This window comes from Rhodnius prolixus, unplaced genomic scaffold, assembly GCF_049639745.1.
Source record: "Rhodnius prolixus isolate KJV_2025 unplaced genomic scaffold, Rpr scaffold_2, whole genome shotgun sequence".
Taxonomy (NCBI): domain Eukaryota; kingdom Metazoa; phylum Arthropoda; class Insecta; order Hemiptera; family Reduviidae; genus Rhodnius; species Rhodnius prolixus.
Window position 1 is genome coordinate 21835208 of NW_027411592.1, and position 19122 is coordinate 21854329.

General features: G+C 31.6%; 1 protein-coding gene and 1 long non-coding RNA gene across 5 annotated transcripts; one reads left to right on the plus strand and one right to left on the minus strand.

Annotated features, from left to right (window-relative positions):
- The first annotated feature begins 927 nt into the window (after nucleotides 1-927).
- On the plus strand, nucleotides 928-18450 carry LOC141449262 (uncharacterized). 4 transcript variants are annotated; one of them, XM_074118498.1, is made up of 11 exons: nucleotides 928-1308; nucleotides 1670-1784; nucleotides 2570-2760; nucleotides 4182-4408; nucleotides 6223-6414; nucleotides 7762-7980; nucleotides 12347-12554; nucleotides 13345-13468; nucleotides 13548-13659; nucleotides 15987-16322; nucleotides 18370-18450. In XM_074118498.1, exons 2-10 carry the CDS (start codon nucleotides 1755-1757, stop codon nucleotides 16310-16312), a joined length of 1629 nt encoding a protein of 542 aa, XP_073974599.1. In that variant the 5' UTR covers nucleotides 928-1308; nucleotides 1670-1754; the 3' UTR covers nucleotides 16313-16322; nucleotides 18370-18450. The 4 variants fall into 4 exon arrangements, with proteins under 4 accessions (XP_073974599.1, XP_073974598.1, XP_073974600.1 ...); XM_074118497.1 differs by lacking the exon at nucleotides 1670-1784; XM_074118499.1 differs by lacking the exons at nucleotides 1670-1784; nucleotides 7762-7980.
- On the minus strand, nucleotides 4018-5780 carry LOC141449272 (uncharacterized). The gene is made up of 2 exons (XR_012455426.1): nucleotides 4749-5780; nucleotides 4018-4195 (listed from the first exon to the last, which is right to left on the minus strand). It is a non-coding gene; the product is annotated as an uncharacterized lncRNA (long non-coding RNA).
- Nucleotides 18451-19122: the final 672 nt, after the last annotated feature.

Sequence of the window (19122 nt, forward strand, 5' to 3'; positions counted from 1 at the left end):
ATTATTTAGGTAGTACTTTGAAAGTACCCTCTCTCGCACAAGTACACTTAATAGAATTTCTCTTGAAAAATGTTTCAATGTGCTTTATATATGCAATGAACATCGTGAGTTTTTTAAAAAAACTTTTAAACTATTTCAGAGAAGATCCAGAAACTTGAATGAATTAATTCTTTTAAAGAGGTGATTTTAAAGCATTCTCATCGCAAAGTTATGTTACTTCCAAAGAAGATAGATATCAAAACGCATTATAATATTTGAGGTTTCTATATTTAATTTTTAAAGCTAGTATTCGCACCTACACATAACTTTTTTAAAACTACTATTTTGGACTGAAGGGACCTCAGAACTAATATTTTTAGTGTAAACTGAATTTTTGTAAACCAAGTCAGAATTTGAACAAAAATTTGGAATTAGGTGCGGAATTTTACAATTTTTTACTATTAAAAAATTATTATATTATTACATAAAATATGCATTTAAGGGTCCGTTATCTCCAAGTTAAAAAAGAGCAAAGAGAAATAGAGGAGGATGCAGATCTAAAAATGAAAAAGATAAAATTTCGATAAACAAACATGATAGCAACTGGAATTTAGAAACAAAAGTAATGTCAATAGGTTCTATTTTATTCTTTAATAACATAGGATTAATATGTAAAACAAAAGCCAAAAATGAAAATGGTCTGGTGTTCTGCCCTCTTCGAAGTTTGCTAACAATGTTCGTTTTTCGGAGTAAGAACCTTGAAGGTGCTTAGCGAACAATTCTATTTTAAAAATTGGGCACTGTCAGCGAAAATAATCTAATTGGAAAAGTGCTAGAAAAAAAATAGAACTTACAAAGAAAGTAAAAGCCAAAATGCAATAAAGTATCAAACTATAGTGCTTTAAAAAACACCATTGAATGCAATCAATGAATATTGTCACTGGAATTGTAATTTTCTTCTACTAGCTAATTTTTATTTTAGTTTAAACATATGATCATGATGTGAAACAATTTTTAGAATTCTGAATTGGTTTTTTTTTAAAAAAAACAAATCAACTACATTTAAGAGATTCCAAATTTAAAAAAAGGATGAACACTTAATGAAAAAAATAATTTATTGTGTAGGGTTAAATCTTTGATAAGCATTGCGATTATATTCTAATTCTTATAATTAAGTAGTTATAATATTTTTTTTCTAACTGAGAAAAATAAAAAATGAGGCTAGTAGACCCAAAAGAAAGGCTGGCTTATCTTAAAGAGCTATTAAACGAAGAAAGCACAGAACGCATTAATTATCCAACATTTCATGAAATTCCAACTCAACGGGCAGTAAGTATTGCACAATGTATTTTAGAAATGAAAGAGTTGGGAGGAAAAAAATTATAGTCATGAAAAGAGTGTTTCTTGGTGTTAAATTTTTAAATGTTTTAACTTTATTTAGCCAAGAAATAGAATAAATTTGTATCTGAGACTTAGTATCTATAATATATCTCACCATTTCAAATTATCTCAATGCTACTCAACAGATCAAAATAGGTACTTCACACTAAATATACCTGTTAAACCGAAAATGATATTTCTGAACTAAGACTAGCCTCACTCTGATCGGTCTGTTTCGATTATAATTCCATTAAAAGCGCCGAGACGGTGCCATATTCAGAGACTTTAATAAATTCTTTATTTTATGCAGCACTGCGGACCTAATCACATTATAAGTCTAGAGTACGATTTGTGGAGTAGCTAAGAAAAGATCCTTCCTTGATATAAATCTATAAATGCAAGTGGATTTACCCTTTTTAATTTTCGTAAGCATCAAAATATAAAGTAGTTCCGATTCAGAATAAATAAAATAAGTATTCTTTAGCGGTAGGGTCATTTGGGAAAAAGGACTTATTTATGGGGAAGCTGAACTTTAGATCCAGCATGTTGAACTTTAGAAGTAATTTGTTGGAAACAGTATTGAGCCTACCAAATGTAGGCTTGGCTCTCGTATATTTGTAACGGATGGTAGTAACTTGCACAGCATAACGTGCATTATATCGGTTGAAGTGTATTAAAAGTCCCATCAGAACTACCATAAAACAAGGCAGGCTGGATACCTTATTTTTTTTTTTTTTAAGACTGAAGCAGTTAGTGACGTAAGATTAGTTTTATGGACCTGATCAAAGAGACAAAATGAATCAATCAATATGTTTCCTTGGGATTTCGCAATTTTTACATCCTCCTCTATCATCCACTTGTCGTCAAAGTTAAAGGAAACAAAAGATTACAGCCTAACAGGGGTATGATGTTGCTCCTTACTTTAATCAATAATTTCCAAATCGCCATTTTACTTTAAACTAAGATGGTTTAAACTCTTGAATTACGGTTGGTGCCTCCTGGTACTGAGAGAGATATCTACTTACCAACTAAGGGAACCTTATTTTGTGGGGTACCAAGATCTTCCCTATGACCTTCGGTAATTAGTCTCCACTTCTCTAAAATCTGGTAGTTCACTTCAACCCTGTCGCGTTACTGCAAACTTGCTTAAGGATGGCATAATATTTTAGCTTTCTAAAGAATTTAAATTAAACTTTTATTTTAATTTTAGGTAGAATGTGGGGATGACATATCTTTAATTAACGTCAAAAGCAAAACATTTCTCTTTGATACGATGAAAAAGCTTCGTCTATTCGACGGACCAAAGGAGCTAACATCGATTAAGAAGATAAAAGCATTTCATGGAGAAATAATAGAGCGACTTAAAACATTATTCGAAAGTGTTAATTTTTATGAAACAAAGTAGGTAATTTGACATCAAATTATACACCAAGGATTTCTTATTTTTTAATCGAACCATCTAATTTTTTAAGGAAGCCGAGAAAGTTCTTAATAATTTGCCTGAACATTCAGAAAGCACATGATAATCGACCATCCTCGAACTTATTAATTTTGAATTAACAAAATATATATATATATATATATATATTAATAAAGATTCCTCTTGAATTTCCTACAATTATAGTCAAATAACTGATCATTTCAACCTCTGCAATGAAAGTTCTTACGAAAGTTCATCATACTTAGCATAAATCTAGACTTAACTAGCCAAGCAAGGGACTACTTCTTTGTGAAAAGTGAGATTAACCGTATAACTCTTTGTCTAAAAATAGGTATTCTCAGAATTTTAATTTAGTGTCTAAGTAGACACTATGATTTCAAAAAAAAAAAGTTAGCTGTAATCTCTAAAAGTAAAAGGTTTCTTTTCAGAGTGGTTCAAGGTAGCAGCTAACTTGTAGGATGTATTCAACGATTTAAATCGGTGTAATTGTCTCAAATATCTGTACTGGTGCATGTGTGAAGATAACAGGTAGCATTTACAAGGATAGAGCGGTTGGGAGAGAGGAAAAACCAAAAGAAACTGGGGAACTATTAAATAAGAAGATAATTAAACTATCATTGACTACATTTATTCACAATTTTAACACTATATAAATAATTTAAAATTATATGCCAGGCTAGTTTACTCCCGATATATTTCGGAGAAAAAAAAGGGAATCAGAGAGAGGAATCTCAGTCTTAGATTCTAAGGCATATGAATGAGACAGCCTTCAGTCAGGCGTACGTTTTTCACTCTATTTCCCTCCCATAAGAAACGCTTGCGCCTGGGGACGAAGAACTTCAAACTTAATGAATTCGTACGGTAGCCGGCTTATTTGAAATGGTCAAAGAATTATTTTACAATCGTGGTCTTCGAATTTTGTTTTTAGCTGATTAATTAAAACTTTGGTTTTTATATACATATATTACTGTTATATCTAAATTAGGTTACATTTTTGATTTTTATATTATTTTGATAAAAATACAATGGTGAATAGCTTACTCGATTGTGTAACGGTAGTTACAATGGAAAATATAATCTTCTTACAGCTATAAAGTATTTGATATAATTTTGGAGAAGAAAATGACTGTTAGAGACCTGGGAGTCATTTTTATTTAAGATCTTATTTTTATGATTTAGTTTGTACCAGTGCATCTCAGTATCAGTGCCAATCTAGGAATCCTTTCAACAGTTTCCAATTTTATGTTGCCCAGTAATAACTTTTATCTGCCACCATTTGAACAAAGATTAATTATGGATTTAATATTTCTTTAAAAATTATTTAAGTTCTCATTTTGTTCTTCTTTTAATAAAAAAGTATTGTTTGTGATTACTTATCCAGCACGTATGATCCACCTAAAATAAAAATGGTTAGAAGAATTCTTGAACAAGGTTATTTAGACGCAGCAAAAAGAGTGATTCACTTGATAAATATAGAAATTTCAGTTAGAACTACTCAAGGCGAATACTATAAAGAAAATACTGGAGATACCTGTCTTGAAAAAAATTTCGATTTAATATTAATATTTTTATTATTGTTTAAAAAAGCTGATAAATTAAAAAAATTGCGTAAGTTACTTGTTTTGTTTCAATCCTTCTATACTTATTTTAGGCAGTATATTATTTCATTATACTCGTAATATGGTGAATTTAAATTTTCACCTACTTCTAAGAATCAAAAACTTACTTTGTGGGATTGCTTTTTAACCGAAATTACGTAAAACTTTAGAACATCCTAAACGAAAAAATGCATTAAGCTGAAACCTGGTTTTCTCTTTTTTATAGTTTTTTTTTTTTAATGTTCGAAATCCTTAAAAAATAAATGTGACTTTACATAATTGGTTTCTGAACTTTAATTGAAATGATCTCAAAAAGGGCTGAACAATTTTCTTAAATAAGACTTGCTCACCTCAAATATCATAACAAATGAACAATCCCAATCAAGCGAAAAAAATTATTGAATAGGCAATCTTGATAAACCTTTAGCTTCTACGGAAATCGTCTTTCGGAATTTTTACTTCTAAGATATTTTTATTTTTTCGAACAACTGCACTACTTTACTTAACTCCCCTTTTTTCTCATGTTCCTGATAACATTAATAATCTATCATAAATTATGAAATTTTAACTATCCTCTTGAATCGTCGAATTCATCTCTTTCCGTTAAAGAGGAAGTTGTCTTGTGACAATTGCAGCGCCTATAACTTTTTATTATTTCTCGTCAAAAGTTATAGGATAAACCAGATTTAAAACATAAAATTTGTTCATATCCCCACAATGAGTCTGTTTTAGGTTTATTCAGTGCACTGGGCGATTGAGTCACCATGCTCCTTAGTGTCCTGTTGCTACTTTACTAGTTTATTGTACTACTATCCGGAAACTCTTAGACGGATTTGTTGGTCTTGAAGCCCCGGTGTCTTTATGAGGTGAGCGTTGGGCGGGGAACAATGGGCATTTTTGATTGCCTGCGTTCCTTTCCCTTTTTGGAGGAACCGCTATTTTAATATAACCTACTACTATCTACAATGAGTCTTTAAGCATATTTTTTAATTTCTTATTATTATTATTTTTCCCCGGCGCATTGATAGCTTGGACATTAGCGCCGTCTCGTCACATAAAAACCTCTCGTAAAATAAAATAAAAATAATTATTTTTTCAATTATAATGTAATTCTGATCTTTCCTTCTCTTCAGCATTTGATTCAATAATACTTCATGAAATTTGATACCTATTGTTCAAAATTAACAATTATTTGAATTCTTCAAACGTCATACCTTGTACATATGAAATATGAACTTGAACATTAAAATACAAAATCCTCTACATTTCGGCACAAAATTACATATCATTAAAACGAATAATCGGATCATGATTTAGCCAGATCTCAGAAACCGAAATAAAGATTAAAACTTATAAACGAAATAGCGATTTCAAGTTAAAGTGAAATGTTAATACATAAGTTATCCTTCAGTAATGCCTGATTGGTTCATACATAACAAACTAATCATAAAGACATTTTCGTTAAAAACTCAAGGAACTCAAAAAAGATTTTGCACGAGATCGTAACTTATTTATGTTATATATACTGTACACATTCTAGCAAAAAGAGAAAACAAAAATTAAAATAAAGGATTTAAGAAATGTCGGATCATTCCAAAAATCTTTCATGTTGTACTGTGAGCTTTTGATTGAGTATCATTGAGTATCATTCACCAATTAATTTTGCTCAAAAGAAAAACTAAAGGAAAACATAATTAAATTACATCTTGTTACAGTCAGAACCTTTAGAAAAGTAAAATTTGAGAACTATGTTTTATATCAACTATTGTAACCCAAATTATTTTTTAAAAATTTTAAACTAATGAAATTTATATTTTCTTTCAGAGAAAGTGGAAGAAGTGACATCTATATACCTCTATCTGGCCATCTATTATGAGCGAGAAAACAACAAATGGTTATGGCTGGCATATGAATTGTACACCTTTGCTATGGATACCTGCAAATGTTACAATAAAGACCAAGGACTAACAGAGGCTACTGTGAGATATATGTTGGGAAGACTATGTTTTTTTAGAAGTAAGATTCATTTAGCATTTTACAATTCTCTTATGAAGAGAGTTTATTTAAAAAATCCCAGAAAATAAACTAATTGAATAAGGAATGGAGGCAGCATGTCTTCACTTCTTGTACTTGATATTAAATTCATTAGAAAACTTTAGCCGATGATTGTTTAAGTGAATTGAGTGGATTAGAGGAATGACTATGAATCGTAAGCTTAATTTAAGAAATTAACTGGGTAAACAGTTTCTAAATGCAATGCAAACTATATTATGTAAACTACACATATATTAAAACTGTCCGGTAAAAGGGTTGATCGTCAAAAACTGCACGAAAAAGCGTAATATAGTTTGTTCGTAATGATGTCATTAAGTAATTTACCTTAGAACTTCGTTGTGCTTAATTTTTACAAAATTAACCTTCCCGGTGTTGTATACAAAATCAGTGAACGGGCAAATAAAAGTAGAGAAGAGTATGAAAAAAATGTTTTCATTATCAACATGAGAGACTAGCTCATATCTTAACCTAGTTAGGCAGCTGGAACACCTCAGTGTTTTTCCTTCCACCTCCTGCAGTGTTACACTCTCCAAGGGAGATATACAACACTAGCATGTTGCATACTTCTAACTGATACCCCTTATCACTCACACGCTACACCTAGGGCCTGCAGAGTTAGTTGAGATGTGCAGCAACTTGGGTTTAGCGAACCCAAAGGTAAACTCGAGGTCCCCACCTCACCCTCTCTTACACCTTAACATCCTCACTTTTTTAGAAGATCACACACCCTGCACGAACATGTACACTCACTCGTTGACAGTTGGAGAATAAATATCTCTTCCTCGCTTGCCGTGGCGAGGCTTAGGGGCTAAGGGGGAAAAGAACATCCTGGACATTGAGGGAGACGATGACCTGCACGCATACGAGCTCAACACATGTCTTAAGCCTCGACTTCACCTGAGAGCCCCACCTGGAGGTAAGCCGTACTCCAGGAAAATGGCCAGAGAATACTACCTTAGGCGGAAGGGGGCACGGGGTCACCGGTAGGTAATTCGGTGCTGGAATGTTTTCCGTGGCGATGGACTATCTCAAGGTTTGATGGTCCACCCGGATAGTAACCATTTGAGCGTCCGTGGAGGCAGGACCACGAACCTTGACAAATCAAAATGATCAATCTCTTTTAGAGCCTTTCCCACCTAATTCCTTCAAATGCTATTCCTTCTCCGTACAGTCCACATACTATCCAATATACTACACCATTTCCCGATCTCCCACAAACTCGGATTTATTACGACAACTACAAGGTATTTTTGAAAGACAATTGTAATGTGACTATAATTATTGCTTTAAGAAACTTTGGTTTTCAAGTGAACAAACTGGATGAAGCTATTCAACATTTTCAAATTGTCTGCGGCTTAAGTGAAGGTAGATCTTGGTCAGCATCGGCATTCTCAGGAATTAAAGATGATTATATTTATCCGACTGCAAGATATATATTATACATATCACATGTTGCCATGGTATCAGAAAAAAAAGTTGAAAACCCAAAGGAAGTACTGCATCATTTACAAGAAGCACTAATCACTAGTAAGTAAATCTATCTTTTTTAAAAAACTAATCATACCTATCTTGGCTACCCACCTTTCTCACATCATAATAACACGATACACACGATCAAACAGACCTCATACATACTTATATGAATATTTTATCTTATAAAGTAAAAAAAAAAATCCTGGGGACATAATTTGTTTATATTATAAAACAAAATCGGAAAAGTAAATTGGTAGAGTCCCACACCCTTTTAATGAAATCTCTTGAACGTCTTAAATGTAATTCTATTTTTAAATAAGGAACTACAATGGAATATCTATTATATAATAATATGTACTCCAGTTATAATTTAGTGCCTATAATATGTTCTAAACCATATGCTATACTTAATCTCCTTAACAAAAACTTACAGTTTAAAATGTTAAGTATAAGGGTTGATTAAACGCCAAAAGGTACACAAATCAGCGAGTACCCAACATTTCATTAATACTTCATTAATATTTTAGTAATTCTACTGCATCAATTTTCATTAATATTTTTTAGAATTTATTAGATGTCACAGACCCTTATGCTGGCCATTTTCGTCTACAAAATATATGTTCAAGTAGCACTGTAGATTGACTGTAATATCTAGTTATTTATAATAATCAAATTATTAATTACAGGTTAAAAAGAAAAACGTTATAAAAAAAATAAATAAAAAATTTGAGGCTAAAAAATTCAAAACTTTTTTTTATAAAATACTTTCACCAACATACATCAATGATTTTGTTTATTTTATTTATTTATTTTTATTTTTAAATAAAAATCGTCCGTTTAAGTTTATTCTTCGATTAAAGTAATTGTTATTTTATGAAGTAGTCAAACGTTTATAATAATAGGTAATAATTATCTGGCTTTATCGCAAATAATATAGTTTTCTTCAATTACATTCTCAATCTAGGTATTCATCCCACAATGTTGTACATATGTAATATAAAGTAAATAAGATAAGCATATTTTTAGGACAGCTAATTATTCCAGTATTTTACTATAAGTAAAATTAGGGGGACAAAATTAAATTACAATTGAGAAATCAATAATTGTTGTGGAATAATCTACTTGTTATAACTGTGTGTTATTTGTGCTCACGAATATTTCGGTAAGACGAATTCAAGACAGTAGCCTACTCTAACTTTGTCTTTTTCTACTTTAACATGCATGTACGTATATGTGATTTATCATAATTATAACAAAAAAATATTATAAATGTAGTGGCCGGCGTAAGGGTCTGTGACATCTAATAAATTCTAAAAAATATTAATGAAAATTAATGCAGTAGAATTACTTAAATATTAATGGAAGTATTAATGAAATGTTGGGTACTGCTGATTTGTGTACCTTTTGGCGTTTAATCAACCCTTATACTTAACTTTTAAAACTGTAAGTTTTTGTTAAGGAGATTTTTGTACTTTTTGGATAGGTTTTCCTTTTTGTCTATTTTACAAAGTTACATATCTGCTTTATAGATTTTTTTAAAATTTGGACTAAGCAATTCTATCATTATAACCTGATAAGGTGTTAAGTCGGGACCGTAACTACCACTGGAGAGATCTTTTTAAAGAATGATTATAGTTGCAGTCCCCCAAACCATCCTCAATAACAAGTTTTTTGAAAAAGCGTTTTGAATAACATAGGAAGGTATTTGTACGTAAATAGCAAAATTAAACTGCTTTTTCAGTACTTCCTTTTAAGACGAGTAAGAAAAATAAACTACGATTGCAGTACTTCTCCCTAAAAGGCAAAGAGGCAAAACTTTTTTAATCGAACGACAATTCATTGATTTAAATCGGTTCACTCATTGATAATTTAAACGATTGCAGTACTTCCTCTTAATAGGAAGAAGAGCATCAGCAACGTAGAGGAGCTTTAACCACTTATTCGAGCTGAATTTTATCAAAATCGGACTAAGCGTTATAGAAATATTGGTAATAATAGTTTTAGAGGGAAGGGATTAGCTATGAGGTTAGCATACTGGACTCCCACGCGGAGGTCCCGGGTTCGAATCCAGCAGCTGACCCTTAGATTTTCTCTTCCTAGGAGCTTCTTACAGCTCACTGTCCGGAGGCCGGCAGTGCACTGGAAAAAGCTCCGGCCGCTAATGACCTCAGCTGTAGATGCGCCAAAAAAAAAAAAAAAAAAAAAAAAATAGTTTTAGAAAGGGCCTTATTTGGGTGGGGCGAAGTCCCCTCCTTATGAGGCACGGCGTCGAGACTTTTAAAGTGCAAATCTGTACAAAATTTCGATTCGAATGACACTTCATTGATGAAAATCGGTTCACGTGTCGATAATTTGAAACGATTGCTATATTTTCCCTTAACAAGTGTAAGAGCTGATCGCCGCTTTAATTTTACGTAGAGGAGCCCTACCCCTATCATCCTACCAATTTTTTATCAAAATCGGGCCAAGATTTACAGAGTAATTAGTAATAATAATTTTGGAGGGGGCTTTACATAAAGGGGGCTAACTCCTCTCCCATTCGATGTACAGGATCGAGACCCCCAAAAGGCACATCTATATAAAATTCCGAATCGAATGACACCTCATTCATGAAAATCGGTTCGCGCGTTTAGGCGCTACGTTGTTTACAAAAAAGGTAACAAGAACAAGAACAACAACAATTTCTGAAAATGCCGTTTTTGCTCATTTTTGGCAACTTTTTTCTCGAAACCTATTAGATCTGGGTTGTTGCAAAAAAATTACAGCTATAAAGGAGGGTTTGCCCTTTATTTTAAAGAAAATTTGGGAATTTTATCTTTTGTAGAAAAAAAGAAAAAAATTGTCATAGTTGGGTGTTTTTCAACATTACGCTTTTTCGTGCAGTTTTTGACGATCAACCCTTATACAACTGTCCTACCGGACAGTTTTAATAATGGAATATCTATAATTTAAAACACAACTTAAACGGCGCACCCAGAAGAGGTTAGGATGGAAGCATAAAACTGCTAACTATATACATCTCACAATTAACAATTAACTATATTATAATAATGTTTTAGATATTATTGCACGGAATGTGGAGAAGGCATTTAATTGTGTTAGCACTGAAATCACATATAAAAACTTATTAAATGTAACTTTCCTCAAGTATTCTTTGTTAAGAAACTTTTCTGTCTAATTAAAAACGATCTGAATAACTGAAAATTCACTGTTACTGTTGTTAGCCTTCCATCTGACTTGTAACTGGTGTTTCTATAGGCCCTGTTGTCTGTTTAGGGGCCTACCCTTTTTAATATATTTATCAATGAGCTCTCTAAGCTAAATATTAAAACTTGCTGAGCTCTCTACGCTGATTGTATAGTTTTCTTAATTTCATTGTCATAGCCCGCCATTCCACAATAGCATTTGATAAGAGCATTAATTTTATAAAAAAAAAAGAGGAGGATAAAACCAAATAATCAAAAACCTCTTCTGAACAGAAACTCTTAGTAGTTTCAATAAGAAATTATAATTTATGGCTCATATGTTAGCCCGGTATTATTATATGCATTTCCCACATGGTGCAATACTTGCGCTACTACCTACCGTAAACTGCAAACGGTAGTAAATAAATCGGGTCTTTTCCCAGATGGATACCGATAGACCACATACATGCTGTGCTAGATGTTGCTAGTGAATTACAACCGAAATGTTCATTTAGTCTTATTCGAAAAGTGTACACAGTTATATTACCAAAATCCTGGAATATTACAAAGACAGATTGCTGTACAAAACAAATATAAACAAAAGACTAAAGACCCAACTTGCTATATAGTAACTTTTTTCTTAATTAAATTTTGTTTTTGTTTAATAATTTGTAATATTAAATTATCTAAAATGACATTCTTCTTTTCAAAGAAGATAGGCAGTTGGCCTAAAACACTTCTTATATGCTGCATTTTTATATATTTTTAAATGAAAATTTTAAATGAAAGCACTAAATTGTAATCCGAGACACAGTCAGCGCCATAACAGCTTCTCATACTTAAGAATAAATGATCCATCTGATTTTTTAGTTTTGTTTACAATCCGTTAAGAGATTTCTAAATTACTTTATGAATCATTTTATTTGCAAATGTACAAATCTCAAGTTATACAGAAATCAATTACCCTTATTCCATTATCGTTATTTTCCTCGTCTAAACTATCTAACAAATCAGTAAAAGGATACAATCTAGAAGGAACACTTGACATGGATGGATATAAATGAAATAAACGTGCAATTAAAATATTACTAGTTTAGATATGTAATGTTCTACAAGTGCAGAAAGGATAGTAAATAAAATTAAATGATTATTTATATTTACAGATATACATCTGTTTGTTGGTTTTCTTTTTTGAAGTTTTTACCTTTTTTCAAAATGTTTCCAATTTTTTCTAGGTGCTACAAGGAAAGAATATTTAGAATTATTAATTCCTCTGGCCGATGCTTATAACAATGAGAACAATCCCAAAGATGCTAAAAAGTATTTAAAACAGTATGTAAGCATGTTGAGGAGTAATCAAGAGGGACTATCAGAAGAAATGTCATTATCAAATCCGGAATTGGCAAAGCAAGTGACACTGAGATTTTTTTATTACAATCTGTGGTAAGAAAATAAGTATTAATTCACATAATATATTATAATGAATATTTGGAGATCAACTGGAGAAACCGGATGTGTATATGGTTCGAGCATGATAGCTAAATAAGATTAGAAATTTCAATGATGATTCTCATATCATTATCTTTAAATTGATGCATTTATTCGAGGCTGAAATAGAAAGGAATGGAACTCTCACTTACCTTGTGTGGGTAGGAGCGCACGTAACATTTTAGGGAATGAAAGGGCAGCTTTGTTGGCAAGAAAAGGCACAGAAACTGGAACTGCTAATGGCGACTAGATTCCTATGCGTGAAGTTATGGCAAGCAGAAAATGTCATTTCACAATTTCTCATTTCCTGAAGTGCAAAATGCAGATTGGCTGAAATAAAAAATGGGTTTTTCCCAAAAACTCGTGTCAAATTATGATGACTGCAAGAAACACTCATACAGAATAGGTTCAGAAAGAATTCTTAATTGTTCAGTGTGTAGTGAAAAGAAAAATGTAGAAAATATTATTTTGAAGCACAAAAAGTTTTCTTAGAGTGTAAGGAAATTTTTCAAAGATCTCCCTGCTAAAATTAAGGAAATATGACTCAATCAATCAATCAATTTCTTATGATAGATGATAATTCGTATACATTCAAGAATAAAAAATATGTCTGCTATGACTGACAGAATCAACAATATTTTATACTTTTACTGAGAAATATCTCATATGTTATTGTACATAGTGCTTATATTAAGATGCATCCTAAATTTTAATGTGACTATCAATTAATTCATTCCTTTTTTAGTGAAGACAAATATTATGGTGCAATTGAATATTTGTATCATTTCTATAAGTTGGCCAAAATGCAAAAAGATATGCGAAGTGAAGCTTTTGCCTATAAATATTACGGATTACTGTTCTTGCAAAAGGTTTCCATTTATTTTACATTCATTTCTATTTTTCTAGGATTAATTTTAAATTCAACATATAATTGACATTATTTTTCAGGATTTTTTCTCATATGCCTATTGCTTATTAACTCACGCTACCAGAATGTTTATTTTATTAAATGATGAAAAAAATGAATTGATATTAAAATCTATTTTATGTTACTTCCAAAGTAAGTAATTCTTTTTATTTGCAGATTTGTAAACATTTTTATTTATATAATTGAGTAAAATAACCTCTTATTAAATTAATAAAAATAGCATCCAAATACAGAAATTGTATAATCTAAGTTCTAATTGTTCACCGACTTGAGTTAATTTGATGAACACCCATTTACGGAATCAATTTAAAGTTATCAAAGAGGTTCTCTCATGATTCTCTCTTAAGAAAATTATAAAGACTCTAACTTAAACATTAAAGGCAAATCACGAATTCCCGAGACATGTTTCATAAGCCACATTGTAAGAAAAAGAACATTACACTGAAATGCGTGTTTTAAAAGCAACCTTTCCCTTCCCCAAACTAGCCTAAAGAGAAAAAATTGTTTAAATATATGATGTTTTGAGAAAATTGCCACAGCAATTCATAATAAGAATACCATATAAGACGAATTCCTAATAAGCAAAAATTACTTGAATAATTTAGAAAATCTAAGACCGAATACGAACTCGGGATCTTCTGATGAAATCCAGTACGTAAACTGCTAATCCCTTCTAATGTCCCTTCCCTAGTAACTGCTTATTAATTTTATGTCTGTTCACTGGTGAAAATTTCAGTTTTAACGAAAAAACATTAAATTTGTTAAGCTATCCAAAAACTAATATGAAAGAGTACTTTCATGCTATCTAGCGGCTAACAATTTATCTTCTTTTCTGTAGATACTATAGGAGCTTGATATATATATATATTTTTTTTTAAATACTAATGCAATTTAAATTGCAGCTTACAGAAGTAAGGAACAGATTATATTTCAAAATTATGCTTAATATCTATCTTTATTTTACTACTTTTGAATCAACAAACATCCGTTTCATTTAAATGGACTGTTCATAAATTAAAGTTCAAATTGGAATCCTCACAAACGACTAAAAAAGCTGAACGCAACAGAAGTTACCGACTAATTTTAACAGTCTCTTACTAACAACCACGGTTGATACATAATATTTGAAAACTTATCTGTACATACGTATTAATTAAACTGTGGGGTTTGTCCAAATGTTCCAAATCCTCCGAGCAATATTTAATTTTCCCTTCTGTTTGTCCAATTTATCCATTAAAAAATACGAGGTAGATGAGTCTGAAACTGGTTAGGGATACAATAAACATGCGTGCTGAGACGGATAGAATCAAAGATATTCACAAAAACGTTTAAGTTTTATCATCCTTAAATACAGGCATATAAAAATTCCTTACATTTCTGCATTCGCTGTATACTGTAACGTCACCTCTCATTCTGCACCTTCCTTATACAGCCATCCTGGCCGATTAAAACCACATTAGTCAAGATATTTTCTTTCTTCGAGTTGCTAGTGGATAGCCAAACATCTTGGGAATGTTACCACTGAGCTCCCTCGGAGTGTACATACATCTGGGCGAGTGCGTGCATGATAAAGTGATTGAATGCGACAATGCATGTGGAACAATGCAATAAATGAACATGAAAATTAAAATATGATTAAAACATCGTATAATAACTATTAACAGTTTTTTTTTTTTATAGCTTTACTATTTAAAATTAAAATATTTAGATTTAGAAAACACCACATTTTCTTTTTGTTTTTTTGCTCCACTTAACTCTTCACACTCGTATTAAATACCTACATGCTGATTTAATCGGTATCCTGAGATGACGCTACTATTTTCTAAATCTTCTTCCATTCTTAATGGATCTGCTCATCCATTCAAAAAAACAAAGATTGCTTGCTTTCTTCCTTCCAATATATTGGCAGCTTTAGTTGGATGCATACTAATATTTGCTTTTCCAATATAAATATTTTAAGAAATTTCTTTAGAAGTTTTAATTCATTCTTATTTTTTTTAAATCAATCCTTCCTTTACAACCATTTTCTTGGGTGAAAACCTTTTTTATTAAAACATAAAAATTTAAAAAATAGCCATCATAAAGACTTAGTTCTTTAATACGTATATTCTTTATTCACACAGAAAGCTGAGTACACGATGTACAATATCTTCTTAATTAGTTTCTTTGTTTATGGTTTAGTACAAAAAAAAGTTTAGATATTCTAAGCGTTAGAAGAAAATGAATGTACTTTCCAAATTAGACAAGTATTACTAGTCAAATACTTAGGTGATACATATATAAAATACATAATCATATACCTATATATTATATATTTAATACTAGTTCTAAACTAAGTTCTTTTGGTACCAAAATGTTTTTTGAATTGGTGTAATCAAATTTATTGTTTTAAATTAATTGATTTAATAAGACAATTTAAAAAAAAAAAAAAATTGAGACCGAACATTTCATATTTCTAGATGGAGTAATTACAATGAATTTCAGCGAACTAGACGATATTGACGGAAAATTGTTGTCATTATTTATTCAAAATGTTAAGAACGAAATTCCGGAAAATTTAACAATAAATAATTTATTTGAATGCGATGTTGAGAAGATGAAGCACCATAGAAAAAGTTCGATAGATAGCGTATCAAAGTTCGAAAAATTTGATTCGGAAAACTTTATGAAGCCTCTCAGAAATGCGAATAAACATAAAAGAATTGTTTTTGATGTTTATTTTGTAGAAAGGCCAAAAATTAAAAAACTAATAAAAGAGCAGAAAAGAAAAAAAGAATCCAATTAGATGGGTGAAGGTATAAAACTTGCTATTATATATTTATTTACATAACGATTGTTATAATTTTTTTAGGAGAGAATTTCACATATTTTTTCTTTCTTCTCTCTCTACTAGTTTTCCTTCGATTATATATATATATCAAATATATATATTAATACCCTAACTCTCTATTAAATATTTCACAAATATACACAAGTCGCGATTTTCTTCAGTTCATTAGAACGGAAAAACGAAGTGTTACTGTTCCCTCTCAAGGTTCTTTGAATTGTGGCAAACTTTTACTAATCTCCAGAGCGTGCTTTCTAAAAATATTTTTCGGAGGAAAAAAAATCGACAAATTAGAAGTCAACAAACTAGTTAATTGAAAATTTTAAATTGAAAGGCAATCGAACGCACTTGTTAGATAAATATGTGCACCTGCAAACGCTGATATGAAGATATTCAAACAAATATTAAAAAATTGAAGATATGACTAATAAGAAAATACTATAATTTCAGCTCCAAACTTGCAAGTTTTTTTATCCATCTTGATGAGCTTACTTTGGTATTTTTTTGTTAGATATATTTGTGAAATTTTAAGTTTAATTATTGATTAATTTTTGTTTGTTCGTGAAAGTAACGGGAACAATGCACAATATTTTAGTACACGAACATTATACAACTTCAGTCTAAACTAATATAATCACAGTCAGCATCCGCAATGATAGTCCGTTACTGAGCATTCACAACTTCTCTTGAGGAAAAAGGTCCTTAGCATATGGATTACTCACTGCGCATTATTCAGGGCCAGTACTGTCAAATTACGCATCAATGTTTTCTGACACAACTGATTTTGGACGACTTTCGTCGGTGAGCGAACAACGACCACGATTGAATTCGTTATACCAGCGTTTCACAGTGGCAAAGGATGGGGCTTTATCGCCAAAAGTGGAAGTAAGATGATCGATGCACTCCTGTCTTGATAATCCTCGTCGAAAGTCGTTATAAATCATTGCACGAAAATTTTCACGAGTTAATTCCATTTTTTCGCTGAGACACAATTTGCAAGAAACTATAAACACAAATCGCGCTCTAATAACCAAACGTTCTGAAGAAGGTTATGGTCAAAAATGTCAAACTTTCAAGTGGAAACGTCAGATAGCACCTGACAACACTCAGTGTTAAAAATGTAAAAAAAAAATTATAATTCTTCAGAAGCATAAGCACTGAAGATTATCTAGTCTGTAGGTCGAAAGTTGGGCAAAAAATAATAAGAAATTATATCTGAAATTGGCAATAATTTTTCTTCCTTTTGCATCAATGATTCAGTCACCAAAAACGAACAAAATATTCTACAATTGTTATTTGTATTATTATTATGGTGCAGTAGTCCTATATTTTAGGCTGGACGACTTTCGCGAGCAAAGCGGCGATGATAGCGAAGAGCAAAGCGGCAAAAACAAAAACTAGAAATAGATAGAGTTGCTCTATCTTCGCTTTGCTCGCCACTATGCGCGGTCCCATACGTTAACTTGTGTTTGATTTCGCCGCTTCGCTCTTCGCTATCAGCGCCGCTCCACTATGTTTCCAGCCTTAGGCTGGAAACATAGTGGAGCGGCGAGCAAAGCGGCGATGATAGCGAAGAGCGAAGCGGCAAAAACAAAAACTAGAAATAGATAGAGTTGCTCTATCTTCGCTTTGCTCGCCACTATGCGCGGTCCCATATGTTAACTTCTGTTTGATTTCGCCGCTTCGCTCTTCGCTATCATCGCCGCTTTGCTCGCCGCTCCACTATGTTTCCAGCCTTAGGGACCTGGACCTCCATAAAGTCTCTAGATTTCATCGTTCTTTCGGATCCTCCATTTACCGTTAATATTGTATATATACCAAGCCACGGTAAATAGCTTCAAAAAAGCAGATTTTCGGTTTCTTGCGTGTTTGCCTAAGTCTCGCTACCGTACTAGCCTTATTACTGTTTTTGTAAAAGATAATTTTTGCAGGGTGTGACAAATTCTAAAATGGCAAAGCTTTTTGAATCGCCTATTAACATCTGTTTTCCGCAGTAACTCTCTCTTTTATTTCAGCGTTGATGACACAATTTGCTGTGCAAGGAACCAAGGTATTTGAACTTATCGCTTGTTGAAAAGCAGCAATTGAGAATAATGTGCAAATTTTGAATCTCACGTTTAAAGAAATCAATTTAAGTTCAAAACTTGCTCTTTTCGTTGACTTTGGCTCCTTAAGATGCACATAAGGTTCATCTTCTTTCGATTCACCCTAAAAAGAAATTAAATACGTTAAAAAAATTGTTAATGTTTAAGTTTCAGGTATTTAAGTTTAAAGTTCTTTTTTCTTACCAAGTAAGGAAAATGTTACGAATAAGTTAAATTATCGATTTCGAGTTTTAATTGGAAATATTATCCGTTTTTGAGGTAACCTGAGACCGAGGAAGTGGATTTTGGAAAATGTGTTCTCTGTCTGTGTGAACAAAATATCTCAAAAATTATAACTAAAAGCTGAAACTGTGCAGTTATAAGATTAACTGCTTAAGTTCGCAGAAAACCTCAAAGATGCTTGAACCTCTAGCTTCTAAGATAAAGTAAAACTAAAAACAAAAATTGTTCTTTAATGAAGTTTGATGGGAACCGTTTAAGCTTTCCTTAAACAGAAAAGTAGTACTTTGCTGTAAGAGGAAATAACCTGCACAGAAACCTCTCAGATCTTGAAATTTATCTGGTTTCTTTGATTGGAGAGGATGCTACAGACGATAGTAAGGTGGCAGAATATATCTTAAAAGGTCAGAAAAACTCATCTTTTGTCAATCAATCAATTTTTTT

Bases quoted from the DNA above. Each gene is read 5' to 3' on its own strand.
- LOC141449262 (XM_074118497.1), top strand. From the start codon at position 1,195: ATGAGGCTAGTAGACCCAAAAGAAAGGCTGGCTTATCTTAAAGAGCTA. The intron at 1,309-2,569 runs GTAAGTATTGCA...TTTTAATTTTAG, and splicing joins AAATTCCAACTCAACGGGCA to GTAGAATGTGGGGATGACAT. The intron at 13,660-15,986 runs GTAAGTAATTCT...TCATATTTCTAG, and splicing joins TATTTTATGTTACTTCCAAA to ATGGAGTAATTACAATGAAT.